Below are 16,594 nucleotides of genomic sequence, written 5' to 3' on the forward strand. Positions count from 1 at the left end.
TGCTTTGGAGCATTCACACACTTATTGAGTGAGTTAATCAATGAAGTTTCATTCAGAGCAGTTAGGTAGTGCTAATCAATCAAAATTCTAATTAGTATATAACCTTTATTTTCAGAGCTATAGAACAACAGTTATCTTGATCTTTTTAAGACCAAATGTTTCTTTTTTTCTCTCTATGCAATTAAAAAAAAAAGATATTAAAAAATATATTGCCAGATGATACAAAACTTAGTCTAGTTCCTTTGCGAGAGCACGGTGCGATAGAGCGACGTGCCTTTAGCCTGGTAGAAGGTGAGGATCATTTGGCTCTTGGTGACTTCTGCATGCACAAAGCCTCCCAGCGTGGACGCTTGGCCGGTGAAGAACTTCACAGAACCTTTGGGGACATTGTTCCAGTGTCGGATGTCAGCATCCAGGAAGTTTCCGGCGCCGCTCACGACGTAGCCCACCCCTGACTCCTCGATGTACTGCAAGCGAGGAGTAGGGCTTGAGATGAAGAAATAGAGCTCAGATTTAAATCGAGCGTACCTGCAGGTTGTGGTCGTGGCCGCAGAAGTAGGCGGTGGTGTTGTGTTTAAGCAGCAGGGGGCGAACCCTTTGCTGGAGACACTCGGTGGGCCCGTGTGCCGACACGGACCACACTGGGTAGTGACCCGCCACCAGGAGGAAGTCAGCCTTGGATCGAGCCAACCTCTCCTGGAGCCAAGTCACCTGGCGGTTGGCCTCCACCGCATTCGGCGGGCTTTCGGGCTTCTGGTCCGCAAAGTCCAGAGAGTTCCCGCATAGTATCACCGTGTCCAGCATGATGATGGTCAGCGTCTTGTCCGTGTTGGGGATGCGGAAGTCCAGTTCATAGTAGTAGGAAGGAAAGTTCCTAAAGTGCACAACGACTGGTCAAGTAAACACACTAATGGATGGAGAACAGTGCAACACATTAATGGCCGAACTGAAAATAAATATAATGATTAAATGTCAGGATGCCACCCGAACGCCTCCCTAGGGAGGTGTTTAGGGCACGTCCAACCGGTAGGAGGCCACGGGGAAGACCCAGGACACGTTGGGAAGACTATGTCTCCCGGCTGGCCTGAGAATGCCTCGGGATCCCCCGGGAGGAGCTGGACGAAGTAGCTGGAGACAAGGAAGTCTGGGCTTCTCTGCTTAGGCTGCTGCCCCCGCGACCCGACCTCGGATAAGCGGAAGAAGATGGATGGATGGATGGATGGATGTAACAGGATGACGAGGGGCAGTCTTGGCAATAGGTAATAATATAATATAGAATAGAATAGAATAGAATGGACTTTAATGTCATGTATATTTGCATACAACGAGATTAAGGTGCGGTAGTGGAAACAAGTATGGAATAAAAATAAATCACACAAATCACCTGACATGTATACTGTGTATATGTACATAATGTATCCATCCATCCATCCATCTTCTTCCGCTTATCCGAGGTCGGGTCGCGGGGGCAGCAGCCTAAGCAGGGAAGCCCAGACTTTCCTCTCCCCAGCCACTTCGTCCAGCTCTTCCCGGGGGATCCCGAGGCGTTCCCAGGCCAGCCGGGAGACATAGTCTTCCCAACGTGTCCTGGGTCTTCCCCGTGGCCTCCTACCGGTTGGACGTGCCCTAAACACCTCCCGAGGGAGGCGTTCGGGTGGCATCCTGACCACATGCCCGAACCACCTCATCTGGCTCCTCTCGATGTGGAGGAGCAGCGGCTTTACTTTGAGCTCCCCCCGGATGGCAGAGCTTCTCACCCTATCTCTAAGGGAGAGCCCCGCCACCCGGCGGAGGAAACTCATTTCGGCCGCTTGTACCCGTGATCTTGTCCTTTCGGTCATAACCCAAAGCTCATGACCATAGGTGAGGATGGGAACGTAGATCGACCGGTAAATTGAGAGCTTTGCCTTCCGGCTCAGCTCCTTCTTCACCACAACGGATCGATACAGCGTCTGCATTACTGAAGACGCCGCACCGATCCGCCTGTCGATCTCACGATCCACTCTTCCCCCACTCGTGAACAAGACTCCTAGGTACTTGAACTCCTCCACTTGGGGCAAGATCTCCTCCCCAACCCGGAGATGGCACTCCACCCTTTTCCGGGCGAGAACCATGGACTCTGACTTGGAGGTGCCGATTCTCATCCCAGTCGCTTCACACTCGGCTGCGAACCGATCCAGCGAGAGCTGAAGATCCTGGCCAGATGAAGCCATCAGGACCACATCATCCGCAAAAAGCAGAGACCTAATCCTGCAGCCACCAAACCAGATCCCCTCAACGCCTTGACTGCGCCTAGAAATTCTGTCCATAAAAGTTATGAACAGAATCGGTGACAAAGGGCAGCCTTGGCGGAGTCCAACCCTCACTGGAAACGTGTCCGACTTACTGCCGGCAATGCGGACCAAGCTCTGACACTGATCATACAGGGAGCGGACAGCCACAATCAGACAGTCCGATACCCCATACTCTCTGAGCACTCCCCACAGGACCTCCCGAGGGACACGGTCGAATGCCTTCTCCAAGTCCACAAAGCACATGTAGACTGGTTGGGCAAACTCCCATGCACCCTCAAGGACCCTGCCGAGAGTATAGAGCTGGTCCACAGTTCCACGACCATAATATAACATAACATAACATAACATAATGTATAAAAAAAAATTTTAACGTAATTTTTTATATACATGTTACAGGTTATATATCTTTTATTATTGAATTGTATCAAACGTGATGAATAGACCACAACGGAAACAAGCCTTTTGGGTTTTTGTGCCGTCCATTTGCCTTTTTAAAGTATGGATTCAATTCTATAAGATGTCAAAAAACTTCTCAATCAATCAATCAATCAAATAGAGTGTCCACCCTGAGATCGGTAAGTCGTGAGTTCAAACCCCGGCCGAGTCATAGCAAAGACTATAAAAATGGGACCCATTACCTCCCTGCTGGGCACTCAGCAGGGAGGTAATATTGTTCAAATCAGTAACCGGTAGTAAAACTCCTGCTTTTCTCATGGCCCAAATAGTTTACAGTAGCACTACACATAATCATAATACCAGGGCGTCTAGTAAGGGGCATTTTGTACTCCCTCGTCCCAGGAAGAATGCTTTGCGGACATCTTTTATTTATAGATCTGTATCGCTCTGGAATAACCTGCCTCGAATTCTCACCGGCATTGAAAGTAAACAGGTTTTTAAAAGGAAAAGTAATATTTTATCTGAGTCTTTAAATTAGTTTGCTTGTTGATGATTTTGTTTGGTTTTGTATTGTGTAGTTATATTTATATGGTAATTATTGTATAGGGTGTGTACCGGTAGTTATATTTATATGGTAATTATTATTCTGTGACTGTAAATTGTTTGCTGGTTTTCTTATTGATGCTTTTATTTGTTTCTGTATTGTGTAGTTATAATTATATGCTTTTACTTGGGAGGGTTATAGGGGTGAATTACTTATTACAAGTTTGAGCTGAAGATGGTGACAGCTCTGGGAAAGAAGATGTCTCTGAGCCTGTTTGTTCTGGCTCTGATGCACCTGTAGCGCCTGCCCGATGGTAGCATGGTCGAACAGGTGGAAGCCAGGGTGTGTGCTGTCCTTTGGTATAATATAATATAATATAATATAATATAATATGCTGAGATAGGCTCCAGCACCCCAAAAGTCACAAGCGGTAGAAAATGGATGGATGGATAATAAGTACGTTTACAGAGTCTATTAGAGAGTTTTGGTTGCAGGGAGGGAGAGACTTAATAATGACATTCCTACGCTGCTTCAGTCATCACCGTCCATTTCGGAATATAACAATTAAATGATAAATGATAAATGGGTTGTACTTGTATAGCGCTTTTCTACCTTCAAGGTACTCAAAGCGCTTTGACACTACTTCCACATTTACCCATTCACACACACATTCACACACTGATGGAGGGAGCTGCCATGCAAGGCGCTAACCAGCACCCATCAGGAGCAAGGGTGAAGTGTCTTGCTCAGGACACAACGGACATGACGAGGTTGGTACTAGGTGGGGCTTGAACCAGGGACCCTCGGGTCGCGCACGGCCATTCTTCCACTGCGCCACGCCGTTGTTCAAAAAGTCCTGGCAGAATTTAGCCACTATGACCTCCGCCTGTGGAACATCCTGCCAGAAAGCCCCAGGACTACAGTGACCGTTGATAGCTTTTTTTTTTTTTTTTTTACAAAAAAGGTTAAAGGCACACCTTTTTAATCAAGCCTTTTTTACTGATCATTTTAAACTCTTCCTAACTTCTTCATTTTTGTTATGTTACTTTCTATTTAGTTTATTACTATTATTGGTAACACTTTAGTATGGGGAACACATATTCACCATTAATTAGTTGCTTATTAACATGCCAATTAGTAACATATTGGCTCTTAATTAGTCATTATTAAGTACTTATTAATGCCTTATTCTGCATGGCCTTATTATACAACCAGTAACCCTAACCCCAACCCTAACCAAATAACTTTAAATTAAGTCTTTGTTACTTAGAATATGTTCCCCATACCCTATTATTACTGATATTATTCTCACTATTTTAGGTTATTGTTTATTATTTATTTATTTTTTACATATATTTAAGATTATTTTCTAAATAATGTTAATTTTTTAGTCATGCTCCATTGTGGGCGCCTCAAAGGTGCCATTTTTCCTGAGTCCTTAGTGCCATGCTTCTTTATTTTAAATAATGCTGTGTTTTCTTCCTTTTTTTTTTTATAAGTGTATAAAGTTAGATTCACTGACATGTTCATAGATATCATCTTCATCCTTGATGGTTTCCTTTTTCTTTTTTTTCTTTTTTTTTTTAAACGCCGCCAACAGAGAAGAGACATGACGGCGGTGAAAGTTTAAAAAGTTCACTAAAAAGCAGTGATAGGTAAATGACGCCTCAGTGAGTGTGTGGCACACTCACCAGCTGTATCAACACAGCACATTGACTGTATTTCTGTTTTGTTACGGTCATCCAAGAGGATGTCTTAATCAGCATTTTTGGCCACAGATACAGATCTGATTTCTTTGGCTTCAGATCTGATACGATTTTGAGCCCCGATCCGATAATTTGACAATAGATTATAGAACTGAAATAGTTTTCTAGCAAGTACAATTAAATTTAGAAGTTGCTATATTGTTGTAAATCACCACATCTATAATTTTAAAACAAAATAAAGTGGCGAGTTCCCAATTATTAAACAAAAGCAAAAACTACCATTGGCTCCCATTTCAATCAGTTGGGTTTTGACCTCAAAGCTTTCCTGGATCCAGAGACTTTACTCCCTGAGTTTGTAAACAATAATAAAAAACACCCCAAAAATGTGTTTGTAAGAACAATAAAACGATAAATATCGATCTAACCATTTTAGTATTGTTTATATACAGTACTGATATCATACTACAGGGGTGTCAAACTCATTTTAGCTCAGGGGCCGCATGGTGGAAAATATGTGCACACGCGGGCCGGACTATTAAAATCATGGCATTAAAAAACTAAATAATGAAGACAACTTCAGATTGTTTTCTTTGTCTTACTTTGGCCAAAAATAGAACAAACACAATCTAAAAATATTACAACAAAAATAGAGGGAAAAAATACCGGCAGCGGAAAAGTTTAGATCCATGAAGGAAAAAAGAAAGTGAATGAATGTTTATATATATATTTTTTTTTTAATGAATTAAGTAACTTTTATGACAACCTTTTTCCAAAACAATATAGAATGTGAGATATAACAGGATAATGCATACATTTATCATTTGTTTTCAAAACGGTTACAAAAAAGTGGGACTCCAAAAATTTACTGTGGGACCCCTTTTTTATGACTTGATGGGGTCCCTGGGACCCTTCACTCTGTCCACTTAGTCTCCAGGACAGAATGTACAGCGAACCTTTATATCGCTGTCTTTAACGGACAGAAACTCGAAATAATGACTGCATTTCCAACTTGAAAACGCGCTTCTCTCTCCGCCCTACATTGTTGTTTACTTGGGCGTCGCACACCTGTGTCATCCTCATGCTAAAAACCTGACTTGCCGCTTTCGTGACGTCACTTTCCAAGACGGCAAGAAGAAAAACAATTTATTTTTACGAGGGAAAATTAAAAAAATAAAATAAAATAGTAACACAAAGCGACTCAGTAAAGAATCTGGGTATTATCTTCGACCCAACTCTCTCCTTTGAGTCACACATTAAGAGTGTTACTAAAACGGCCTTCTTTCATCTCCGTAATATCGCTAAAATTCGTTCCATTTTGTCCACTAGCGACGCTGAGATCATTATTCATGCGTTCGTTACGTCTCGTCTCGATTACTGTAACGTATTATTTTCGGGTCTCCCTATGTCTAGCATTAAAAGATTACAGTTGGTACAAAATGCGGCTGCTAGACTTTTGACAAGAACAAGAAAGTTTGATCATATTACGCCTATACTGGCTCACCTGCACTGGCTTCCTGTGCACTTAAGATGCGACTTTAAGGTTTTACTACTTACGTATAAAATACTACACGGTCTAGCTCCAGCCTATCTTACCGATTGTATTGTACCATATGTCCCGGCAAGAAATCTGCGTTCAAAGAGCTCCGGCTTATTAGTGATTCCCAGAGCCCAAAAAAAGTCTGCGGGCTGTAGAGCGTTTTCTATTCGGGCTCCAGCACTATGGAATGCCCTCCCGGTAGCAGTTAGAGATGCTACCTCAGTAGAAACATTTAAGTCCCATCTCAAAACTCATTTGTATACTCTAGCCTTTGAATAGCCCCCCTTTTTTTAGACCAGTTGATCTGCCGTTTCTTTTCTTTTCTCCTCTGCTCCCCCCTATCCCTTGTGGAGGGGAAGACACACAGATCCGGTGGCCATCTGGCTGTCCGGGGTCGGGACCCGGGGTGGACCGCTCGCCTGTATATTGGTTGGGAACATCTCTGCGCTGCTGACCCGTCTCCGCTCGGGATGGTTTCCTGCTGACCCCACTGTGGACTGGACTCTTACTGTTATGCTGGATCCACTATGGACTGGACTCTCACAATATTATGTTAGACCCACTCGACATCCATTGCATTCGGTCTCCCTAGAGGGGGGGGGTTACCCACATATGCGGTCCTCTCCAAGGTTTCTCATAGTCATTCACATCGACGTCCCACTGGGGTGAGTTTTTCCTTGCCCTTATGTGGGCTATACCGAGGATGTCGTTGTGGCTTGTGCAGCCCTTTGAGACACTTGTGATTTAGGGCTATATAAATAAACATTGATTGATTGATTGATTGAACGCACAGTGACTTGGATTAAATAAACTTTAATCTTACATATCGTATTTGCTGATGTTGCTCTATTGTTGTTGTCTCTCTGTCTTATCCCCCTCTTGTCCCCACAATTTCCCCCTCTGTCTTCCTTTTTTTCTCTTTCCATCCCCTCCTGCTCCGGCCCGGCTGCACCAAATGATAATATAAATCCATTTAATAAAGTCAAATACAAATAAGGCAACAGGAGAAGTATCCCACACTTCTCCTTTGTAAAGTAAATCTGTACAGCCGATATGGGCATCTACATCAACTATATGATTTGCCTGAGAAGCTGGACAGGAAGAAAAAAAACAACAACTTTAATCTGACTACTGGTGGAAATAGTAACGCGTTAGATTTGTCGTCAATGAAACCTCGCTACTGGCATCAGTGGTCCTCACACAGGGCAATGTGCAAAGAAAAGGTGCAGATTTTGATCAAGAGGAACTGAAACTGAAAGAGGAACAAGAGGAAGAGGAACAGAGAGGTCTAGATTTTGACAAAGTGAAAGACACCCAGAGATGTGCAGAGTTGCTCTTCCAAAAGTTGGTAGCGGGTCCCCCGTGAAAAAGCAGCAGCTTCATTTCAATCTGTGAATGCAGCGTCTTACCACTGCAGCTCACCTTGTGTTGCAAGACAACTCGGAAAGTTAAAGAAGACCACTGATGATTTTTGTCTTTTCTGACTTATAAATATTGTCACAATGTTGGATACCCATGTCCAACGCGTCAAATCATAAGGCTCATGCGTTTGGACGCAATTTTGGATGCATGTGAACGCTGTGTCTGTCAGAATAATTGTATCTAAGTTATCACAAAACGTTGTGTTGCCATTTGTTCCCGGCGAGAGGACAAAAGCTGTCTTTGATCCTACCAAGCAGAAGGCTTGTAAAACTCCACTGTGTAGGATGGGGAGCGACATGAAGGCGTTGGTTTCTTTGATGTATTGTAATCCACAGGAAGAGTTTATCTTGACCCGAGATCTACAAAATGGAGAGGAGGCAGGGCCTGACCCCCCTCCAGGGACCTTTTCTTTGAACTGTTTTGTGACCGAGGGCAACGGCTGTTTACGACCTTTTCTTTGAAACGACCTTTGAACCTAGGTTGTAACCAAAGGCGATGGCTGTTTATGACCCCCGTCCCTTTAGAAACAGCTGTTGCCATGTAATCAGGTTAAGTCCAAATAAAAGAGGAGGCGTACAATCTTTCGTCAGAGCGTGGTGGGACTGTACAAAGAGTACAGTCCAGACGTTTCTCCTCAATTGAGCCAAATTGAATTCTGTCTGTTTAATTCCTTGCTTCTTGTCTTGTTTAATAGATGTCATCAGTGTTTGAATCTGACAGTGTCTTTTTTTAACAATGGATACAGTGTGATGTCACAATGTGGTGGACGTACCTATTTGGACATTAACGTTTCAGGCTGTAAGAATATTATGGCAGCAACCTGCAGCCTTGCGTGTTATTCCTTCTCGTATAATGCCCTTCCCACCTGCTCTGATGTGAAAAACAAATACTTCCATGACATTTTACGTGGGACTGTTTGGCCAGGATGGACCAGTGCGGAATTTGGCTTTGCCAAAAAAGATGACGACATCACAACTTGGTTTGAGGCACCACAAGAGAAGGTAGGATAAAGTGTGACATACTGTGATGTCAATTTTGCAAAAGCAGCTTTTTTTTAAAATGCAACTCTGTATTGATCGTCACGTGGGCAGGTTTACTTAATATTGTGACTAGGTGAATCTATGTAATGTTTATGAAGTTTCGACTGTGTCTGGAAAAAAATAGCGGTAAAATGTGTCTTCAGGATATACAGTACAAGCCCAAAGTTTGGACACACCTTCTCATTCAATGCCTTTTCTTTATTTTCACGACTATTTACATTGTAGATTGTCACTGAAGGTATCAAAACTATGAATGAACACATGTGGATTTATGTACTTAACAAAAGAAGGTTAAATAACTGAAAAAATGTTGTATATTCTAGTTTCTTCAAAATAGCCACCGTTTGCTCTGATTACTGTTTTGCACACTTTTGGCATTCTCTCGATGAGCTTCAAGAGGTAGTCACCTGAAATGGCTTTTACTTCACAGGTGTGCTTGAAGCTCATTGAGAGAATGCCAAGAATGTGCAAAGCAGTAATCAGAGCTATTTTGAAGAAACTATAATTAAAACAAGTTTTCAGTTATTTCACCTTTGGTTAAGTACATAACTCCACATGTGTTCATTCATAGTTTGAGTGGCAATCTACAATGCAAATAGTCATGAAAATAAAGAAAACACATTGAATGAGGAAGTGGTGTGTCCAAACTTCTGGCCTGTACTGTATATTAAAGTGTACATTTTCACACAATTAATTATAATGCATGTGGGGCATGGTTTCATTTGCAATCAGGGAATGCCTCCAGAATCAAACATCTTACAGAGAGACTAAAAAAAAGGGGGTTATAAAAGTGACTGTGGATGAACTTGATTTGCTTGACTTTCTTAAAAATGTTGCAGCTCTCATCCCGTCGGTCTGGTTGAACTCGTCACACAGAGCATGTGCTAAAAAACTCCTAGCATACTTTTTCTTTAAATCATTGTGTACAAAAACTTAAATAAATAAAAACTAATCAAGGAATAAGAAGGAAATGTAACCTTTTAAATTTGCAGTGGGCACACCATTTATATTCTCCACACTCATCTCCACATAGAGTATGTATTGACCTGATTACTGACCCAATAACAACCCCTGGTGCCTTTCAGGTAGCCATGCACAGTTAAAGTAAAGGAGCATGTGCTTTATAAATAAAGACAACTTCAAAGTGTTTTCTTCGAGCAAATTCAATATTAAAATCAAATTACAGGATGTTATTTATGTAGTTTGCTCATTTTCCTCGACTGGTACACTAACATCATGTGGTTTATTTACTTACTTTTTTTTTTTTTTTTTTTACATATGTAGCATCATCTGCAAAGATACAAAGAATTGCTATTGCGACATCTAGTGGACACATTTGAAACAGCAATTTTTTCCATTAAAACATTTCGGCTCATTTTTATACTTAGCAAACTCATCCCGCGGGCCGGATAAAACCTGTACGTTTGACACCCCTGACTTAGGCGATTAGCAGGGCGATACAGCACGAGTAGCAACAAAGCATCATTCCCTTACCATCTTGCAGACTTGTGAGTGTAGTCAATCTGGGCTTTGACATTCCCCTTGTGGTCATGGTTGCCAGCAAGTACATACCAGGGTACATTGAGAGACTTGCTTGTGTACACATCCTCAAAGGTGTGCTGGGTCACAGAAACAGAGGACAGAACGTCAGTGCCATGGACTCCACACTGACGACTTGTACTATAATGTCTGACCTTAAATCTGGGAGAATCCACACTGTCCACACCGTTGGTGTAGAAGTTATCACCGAGCGCCAGAACAAAGTCCGTCCCCATCTGATGGGCTATTTTACTCATCTCCTGAGCAGTCGCTGTCTGCACCACCGTCATGTAAGGAGGTTGAGGAACACCACCCCAGTCTCCTAGGGCCAGGAACTTAATGGAGGTCCTGTTGCCTGTCAGGTGATGGGGAGGAAAGTCTTCTTAAAGAGAAGTGCTTCTAACTCAAGTCTGTGTGAGGAGATACTCACTGCGACCTACATCCAGGTCTTGGAAGGTAGTAGGATAGCAGCAGGCGGCAGGAATGACAGCCAGCACGACGACCAGAATCAGCGCCATCTTCAAAGGTCAAGTAGATCAGTTAAGATGAGCCTCAACAATGGAACTCAAGACAAACAACATGCACAAGTCAACAGGAAGAGAAAGAAAAGTGTGACAGATTTGCATGCTTACTGTGCACGCCTACACTTCCTCTAAACAGGTCCTGTGACAACATGCCTTTCTCGCTTTACTGCCTCAACTCCTGATTGGCTGAACTTGACATATCTACGGGCTGAAGTTCATAAGCCGGTCGCTGAGCGAGGCAGATAAGGTCAGAAGGAGAGCGTGTTTCCTGATTATCAAAACAAAAACATGCAAGAGGTTGGAAGAGATGATAGAAGCTAGAATCACTCACAGTTGACGTGCCACGAGCAGGAGAACCCAACGGAAGCTTCTGTCGTGCACCGAGCTCCTCCTGCTGCTTTTTATCAGATGGGCCACAGGAGCATGAGCAATGCTCACACCCTGACTGACATGATCTTGGGACTCATGGGGACCAGCCAGTCGGCCTCACCCTCGTGATGTCCTATTTATTATTCTCGTCCAGACACCATTATTTCCATTTGGCTCTTCTTCATTTTGAACCACTTTTAGCTGTGCTTGCGTCATTTTGTGGACACTTTATAGAGATGACTAAAACCATGAAGGAAGCAGTCTTGCCACTGACCGATCCATGGCCCTGTGATGAGGTGGCGATTTGTCCAGGATGTATCCTGCTCTCCGCCCGAGTGCAGCTGGGATAGGCTCCAGCATCCCCCCCGCGACACCAAAAGGGACACTATATATTAGGGCTGTCAAAATAAACAAGTTAACTAATGTGATTGACGACAAAAAAATAGTGTACAAATATTGAGCTCTTTTTTTAAGTTAATAAAAAAATGTATGCAAGTGAGTGATATGTAAATAAATGATAAATGATAAATGGGTTGTACTTGTATAGCGCTTTTCTACCTTCAAGGTACTCAAAGCGCTTTGACACTACTTCCACATTTACCCATTCACACACACATTCACACACTGATGGAGGGAGCTGCCATGCAAGGCGCTACCAGCACCCATCAGGAAATCCAAATTCAAAGGTCTGATCCAAAAAAATGCATATTTTTGCATTCAGCATGCAGACTGCAGGAATGTATGTCCACCAGAGCTGTTGCCCGGGAATTGAATGTTCATTTCTCTACCATAAGGCGTTTCGGAGAATTTGGCAGTACATCCAACCGGCCTCACAACCGCAGACCATGTGTAACCACACCAGCCCAGGACCTCCACATCCAGCAGGTGCACTTCCATGATCGTCCGAGACCAGGCACCCGTACAGCTGCTGCAACAATTGGTTTGCATAACCAAATAATTTCTGCACAAACTGAGAAACTGTCTCAGAGAAGCTCATCTGCATGCTCTCCGTCCTCATCCAGACTGCAGTTTGTCGTCGTAACCAACTTGAGTGCCAGCTGCACTCAGGCAGAAGGCAGCGTACACCCTGGACAAGTCGCTACCTCATCGCACGACCAACACAGATAGACAACTGTTGGAGCCTATCTATATTATTTATTTATTAATTGTTTTGACAATGAAATCAAATAATGTCAATAATGATGTTGATGAATTATTGGATGTTTTAGATTTCATTGTGATTGACTGATTGTTTTCAGCTGCTCACGCTCCTACTGGTGAGCCACTTCCTCCTCCTATAATTAAGAAGACGGGACAGCTGGGTGCCCTTTGTCTGTCTATTAGAGATGCGCGGTTTGCGGACACAACCGCGGAGTCCGCGGATTATCCGCGGATCGGGCGGATGAAATTTAAAAAAAATAAGATTTTATCCGCTCGCAGGTCGGGTCGGGCGGATTAATTAGATTTTTTTTTTTTTTTGCGGGTGGCAGTTAAACCAATTCGGAAATATATATACATAGTTAAATGTTGTTACCCACATACGAAAAACGAGCAGGCACCTGCTGCATATGCCACAACAGAAGAAAAAAAAGAAAAGAGATGGACACTTTTACAGAGCGGAGAAGGGACGCCTCGCCGGGGTCCGGGACCGAGGCCCCTTCCCCCGAGAGGGCCCCACCGGGAGCCGTAGCTGAGGCGATCCGCGAGAAGGGCCCGACGCACGTCCAGGGTCACTACCGCGCCCACCGCACCGACACCCCGCCTCGTCCGCTTTCGCCGCGGCCGGCGTCACGCGCAGCAGGTAAGCAGCTTACCTGCCCGCCACCCCCGTGGCCGGGGGCTCGTAACATGGGTCACTCCGCGCGCTCCGCCCGCGCAGCTTACCTGCTTGCCACCCCTGTTGCCGGGGGCGCGTAACAGGGGTCACTCCGCGCGCAGTGCGCTCACGAAAGGGGTGGGGCTCACCCTGGTTGATATAGAGAGCAGGACGGTGGCCATGGAATTTCATTTAAGGTTTGTGATAAACCATCAAACTCATTCGTTAAAAGGACTCTATAGTAATATAAAGCGAATTTTTCTGGACATTATCATGCAAGAAAAGTTTATTTTTGGGATCGCGATCACCGCGTAATGATTTTTAAAGGTTGCATTACATTATTAACTGTCCCATGTGATCAGCCAGTGCGATTGGAAGTCCATGCTCAATTATTGCCTCCGTAAATAAAACTTCGGCATTTATCACATCCAAAGAATCTGTTTGGGCGACGAAAAACGTTGAAAGTTTTCCACTTGTATCGCTAGCAACGGCATTAGACTTGTGTTTTTTTGTCCCAACGTGGTCTTTTACATCGCTAATTCCTCCGTGTCCGATCGAAAAATCTTGTCTGCACAAAGTGCAATTCGCGTAGTTTTCACCCTTTTTTTTTTTTTAAATTAATATTAGATATATAACAACGGGCGGATGGCGGGCGGGTGCAGTTCTGATCAAACGTTACATCGGGTGGATGGCGGATGGTTGACGACTTTCTGACGCGGTTGCGGATGAAATAAATTGCCTATCCGCGCATCTCTACTGTCTATCATGTTGAAAGAGTGAGGAGTGAAACAGTTTGTTTACCGCTAAACTATTTGGAAGCCACGCTAAATTATTTTGAAGCCACGCTAAAAAAGTTATTTTGATTATGTTGAAAGTCAACCACGGAGAATATGTTTTGTTTGTGAAAATAAATTATGATCATTTGGAATCTCGACATATCTCCGCGAGTGCTTATTAAGGAATTTAGTGAGTCAAACACCTCCTCTTCAGGACTACTCTGCTATCTTTATGTTTATTTTTTCGAACTTTTTGAACGCAAGAGTAGCCGTAACAAGTAAACAAACTCCACTGAAGACCCAAAAGACCAACCACGATCGCTCTGCACCGAGGACAGCAAGCAGCGGGCGGGCCGTGAGTAAAATCAACTGATGACGTCATGAATGAACGAATGAACGCGCCGCTGCGCTGAATGGAATCATTCGAACGCTATGGAAAGGAAAGTTGCAGAATGCAGTGCCGGCCCAAGCCTCCATGGGGCCCTAAGCAAAATTTGATTTTGGGGCCCTCTATTTCTGCCAATAATATATAAATAATATATAAACTCATTGCGGCTCTGGCAGTGTTGTTTACATTATCCTATTGTCAGCCTGGCATGTCTTTACAAATGACATGCCATTTATAAAGATATGGGGGTGGCCCAGTTAAGAACATAAATAATACCAATGAATGAACGAATGATGTCCAGAGTGCCACATATGGTTCCTAATCTTAATATGTAGAAAACATTCAGCTACAAGAGTGGCCTGGGATTGAACAGTCCAAGTGATAAAGCTTTGTATTTACAGTAAAAGTGTCATCTTGTCTCATCAGTCTTGTACATATTAGTCTTTAATTACTAGTTTATATTTTTAGTTAATTGTTCATATTTAATGTTTACTTTGTACAAAGAGAGCGCAGTCTACTGAAGTTAAATTCCATGCGTGTTAAACATAACTGGACAATAAAGCTGATTCTGATTCACTTTATTATTTTTGGTAACAAAAACCTGAAACAGCAATGTGCAAAAATGTTGACCTAAAATTGTGTTTTTGTACAATAATATATCTTTGATCACTTAGAAATCATCAGTCAGACTCGTACATGCAAAAAATAAAAAATAATATTTTTTTGTTAATTGCTTTTGGGGCCCCCTGGTGGCCGCGGGGCCCTAAGCAAGCGCTTAGTACGCTTATGCCTTGGGCCGGCTCTGGCAGAATGTGGATGTGAAATGCAATAAAACAGGATGTTGGAAGGACATTTAAGAATTAAATAAGTGGACATTTAATTGAGCTGTGTAATTATCTGGAATGATGTCTGGCACACCTGAGACGGCACACGAGGACATGCTCAGAACGCGCATTGCTTCGCGCAGAGGCAGACTGGGCACGTGCACGAGGAGGCTAAATGAAATAAAGACTTTGATGACTGATGTTGGAAATGCTGATAAAGTCAATGATGAATTTGAAGTGTTTAAAGGAGCAGTGGATGAATGCTCACAACTTTGTGCAAGAACTATTTTCAGAAGAGGAAAAGGAAAATGATTATTATGACTGGTATGAACCCAGAATAATACATTTGAATTATTTCATGAAAGATGTTGAAACATGGAAACAAGAAATTGCACAAGCAAAAGTTGGACCACTGGACAGCATATCAAATGTATCTTACAAATCAAAGTCTGCCACTGGATCAAAAGCCTCTAGATCTTCCTCAGTATCCTCAGAATTAAAAACTGCCAAAGCGGAACAAGCTGCTACAATGGCTCGAGCTGCTGCACTGAAGGAAAAACACACCTTGCAACTGGAGGAAACAAAGCTTAAAGCAAAGATGGAGCAAATGGAGTTGGAAGCAGACCTCGCAGCATCAACTGCTAAAATTGAAATCCTTCAAAGTGATTTAATTCATGAAAGCCATGATGTGGCTCAGGAACCTCCAGGTGATGGCATGACTGAGTATTATGATTCTCACCATGATACAGAAACTATGGAGAGCAACGTGGACTTTATAGAGTTCGGTGCAATACCCAAGACCCCACTTCACCAAACCATCTTAAGTCTCCACAGACCTCTACTTAAAAGGAACACCAACACATCAGAAGATCTAAATAAACCTCAAAACAAAAACGCAACTGAAGGATACAAGACCCAGAGTGTAAATCGGACTCAAATAATAAATCACTCTGCACAAGATAATGTGGTTATTAATGCTCCTCATGATAACTTGGAAATGGTTATTCAAAGACAAAGTGACATTGCAAAACTCATTGTCTCACAGCAAAAACTGTCTCTACTACCAGCAAGAGAGATTTCTGTGTTTGATGGGAACCCACTGGCATATCAGTCTTTTATCCATGCATTTGAACACTTGATTGAAGACAAGACTGAGAATAATCAAGACCGACTCTACTACCTTGAGCAGTTTACCTCTAGTTTGCCAAGAGACTTAGTTCGCAGCTGTTTGCACATGGAAGCCAGTAGGGGCTATAATGAAGCAAGGCGCCTCTTAAAAGAACATTTTGGAAATGAAATGAAAATTTCAGGAGCTTACTTGGAAAAAGCCTTGAATTGGCCAGCGATTAAAGCTGAGGATGGGAAAATGCTGCATGCATATGCACTGTATTTGAGAGGATGCTGTAATGTAATGCAAGA

General features: G+C 43.1%; 1 protein-coding gene across 1 annotated transcript; it reads right to left on the minus strand.

Moving 5' to 3' along the window:
• Positions 1–85: 85 nt before the first annotated feature.
• acp5a (acid phosphatase 5a, tartrate resistant) lies at positions 86–11,098 on the minus strand. Its single transcript, XM_061988217.2, has 5 exons — positions 10,909–11,098; positions 10,634–10,833; positions 10,434–10,558; positions 529–874; positions 86–467 (listed from the first exon to the last, which is right to left on the minus strand). Exons 1-5 carry the CDS (start codon positions 10,994–10,996, stop codon positions 234–236), a joined length of 993 nt encoding a protein of 330 aa, XP_061844201.1. The 5' UTR covers positions 10,997–11,098; the 3' UTR covers positions 86–233.
• Positions 11,099–16,594: the final 5,496 nt, after the last annotated feature.

This window comes from Nerophis lumbriciformis, linkage group LG27 (genome assembly GCF_033978685.3).
Source record: "Nerophis lumbriciformis linkage group LG27, RoL_Nlum_v2.1, whole genome shotgun sequence".
In the NCBI taxonomy this organism is placed as follows: Eukaryota; Metazoa; Chordata; class Actinopteri; order Syngnathiformes; family Syngnathidae; genus Nerophis; species Nerophis lumbriciformis.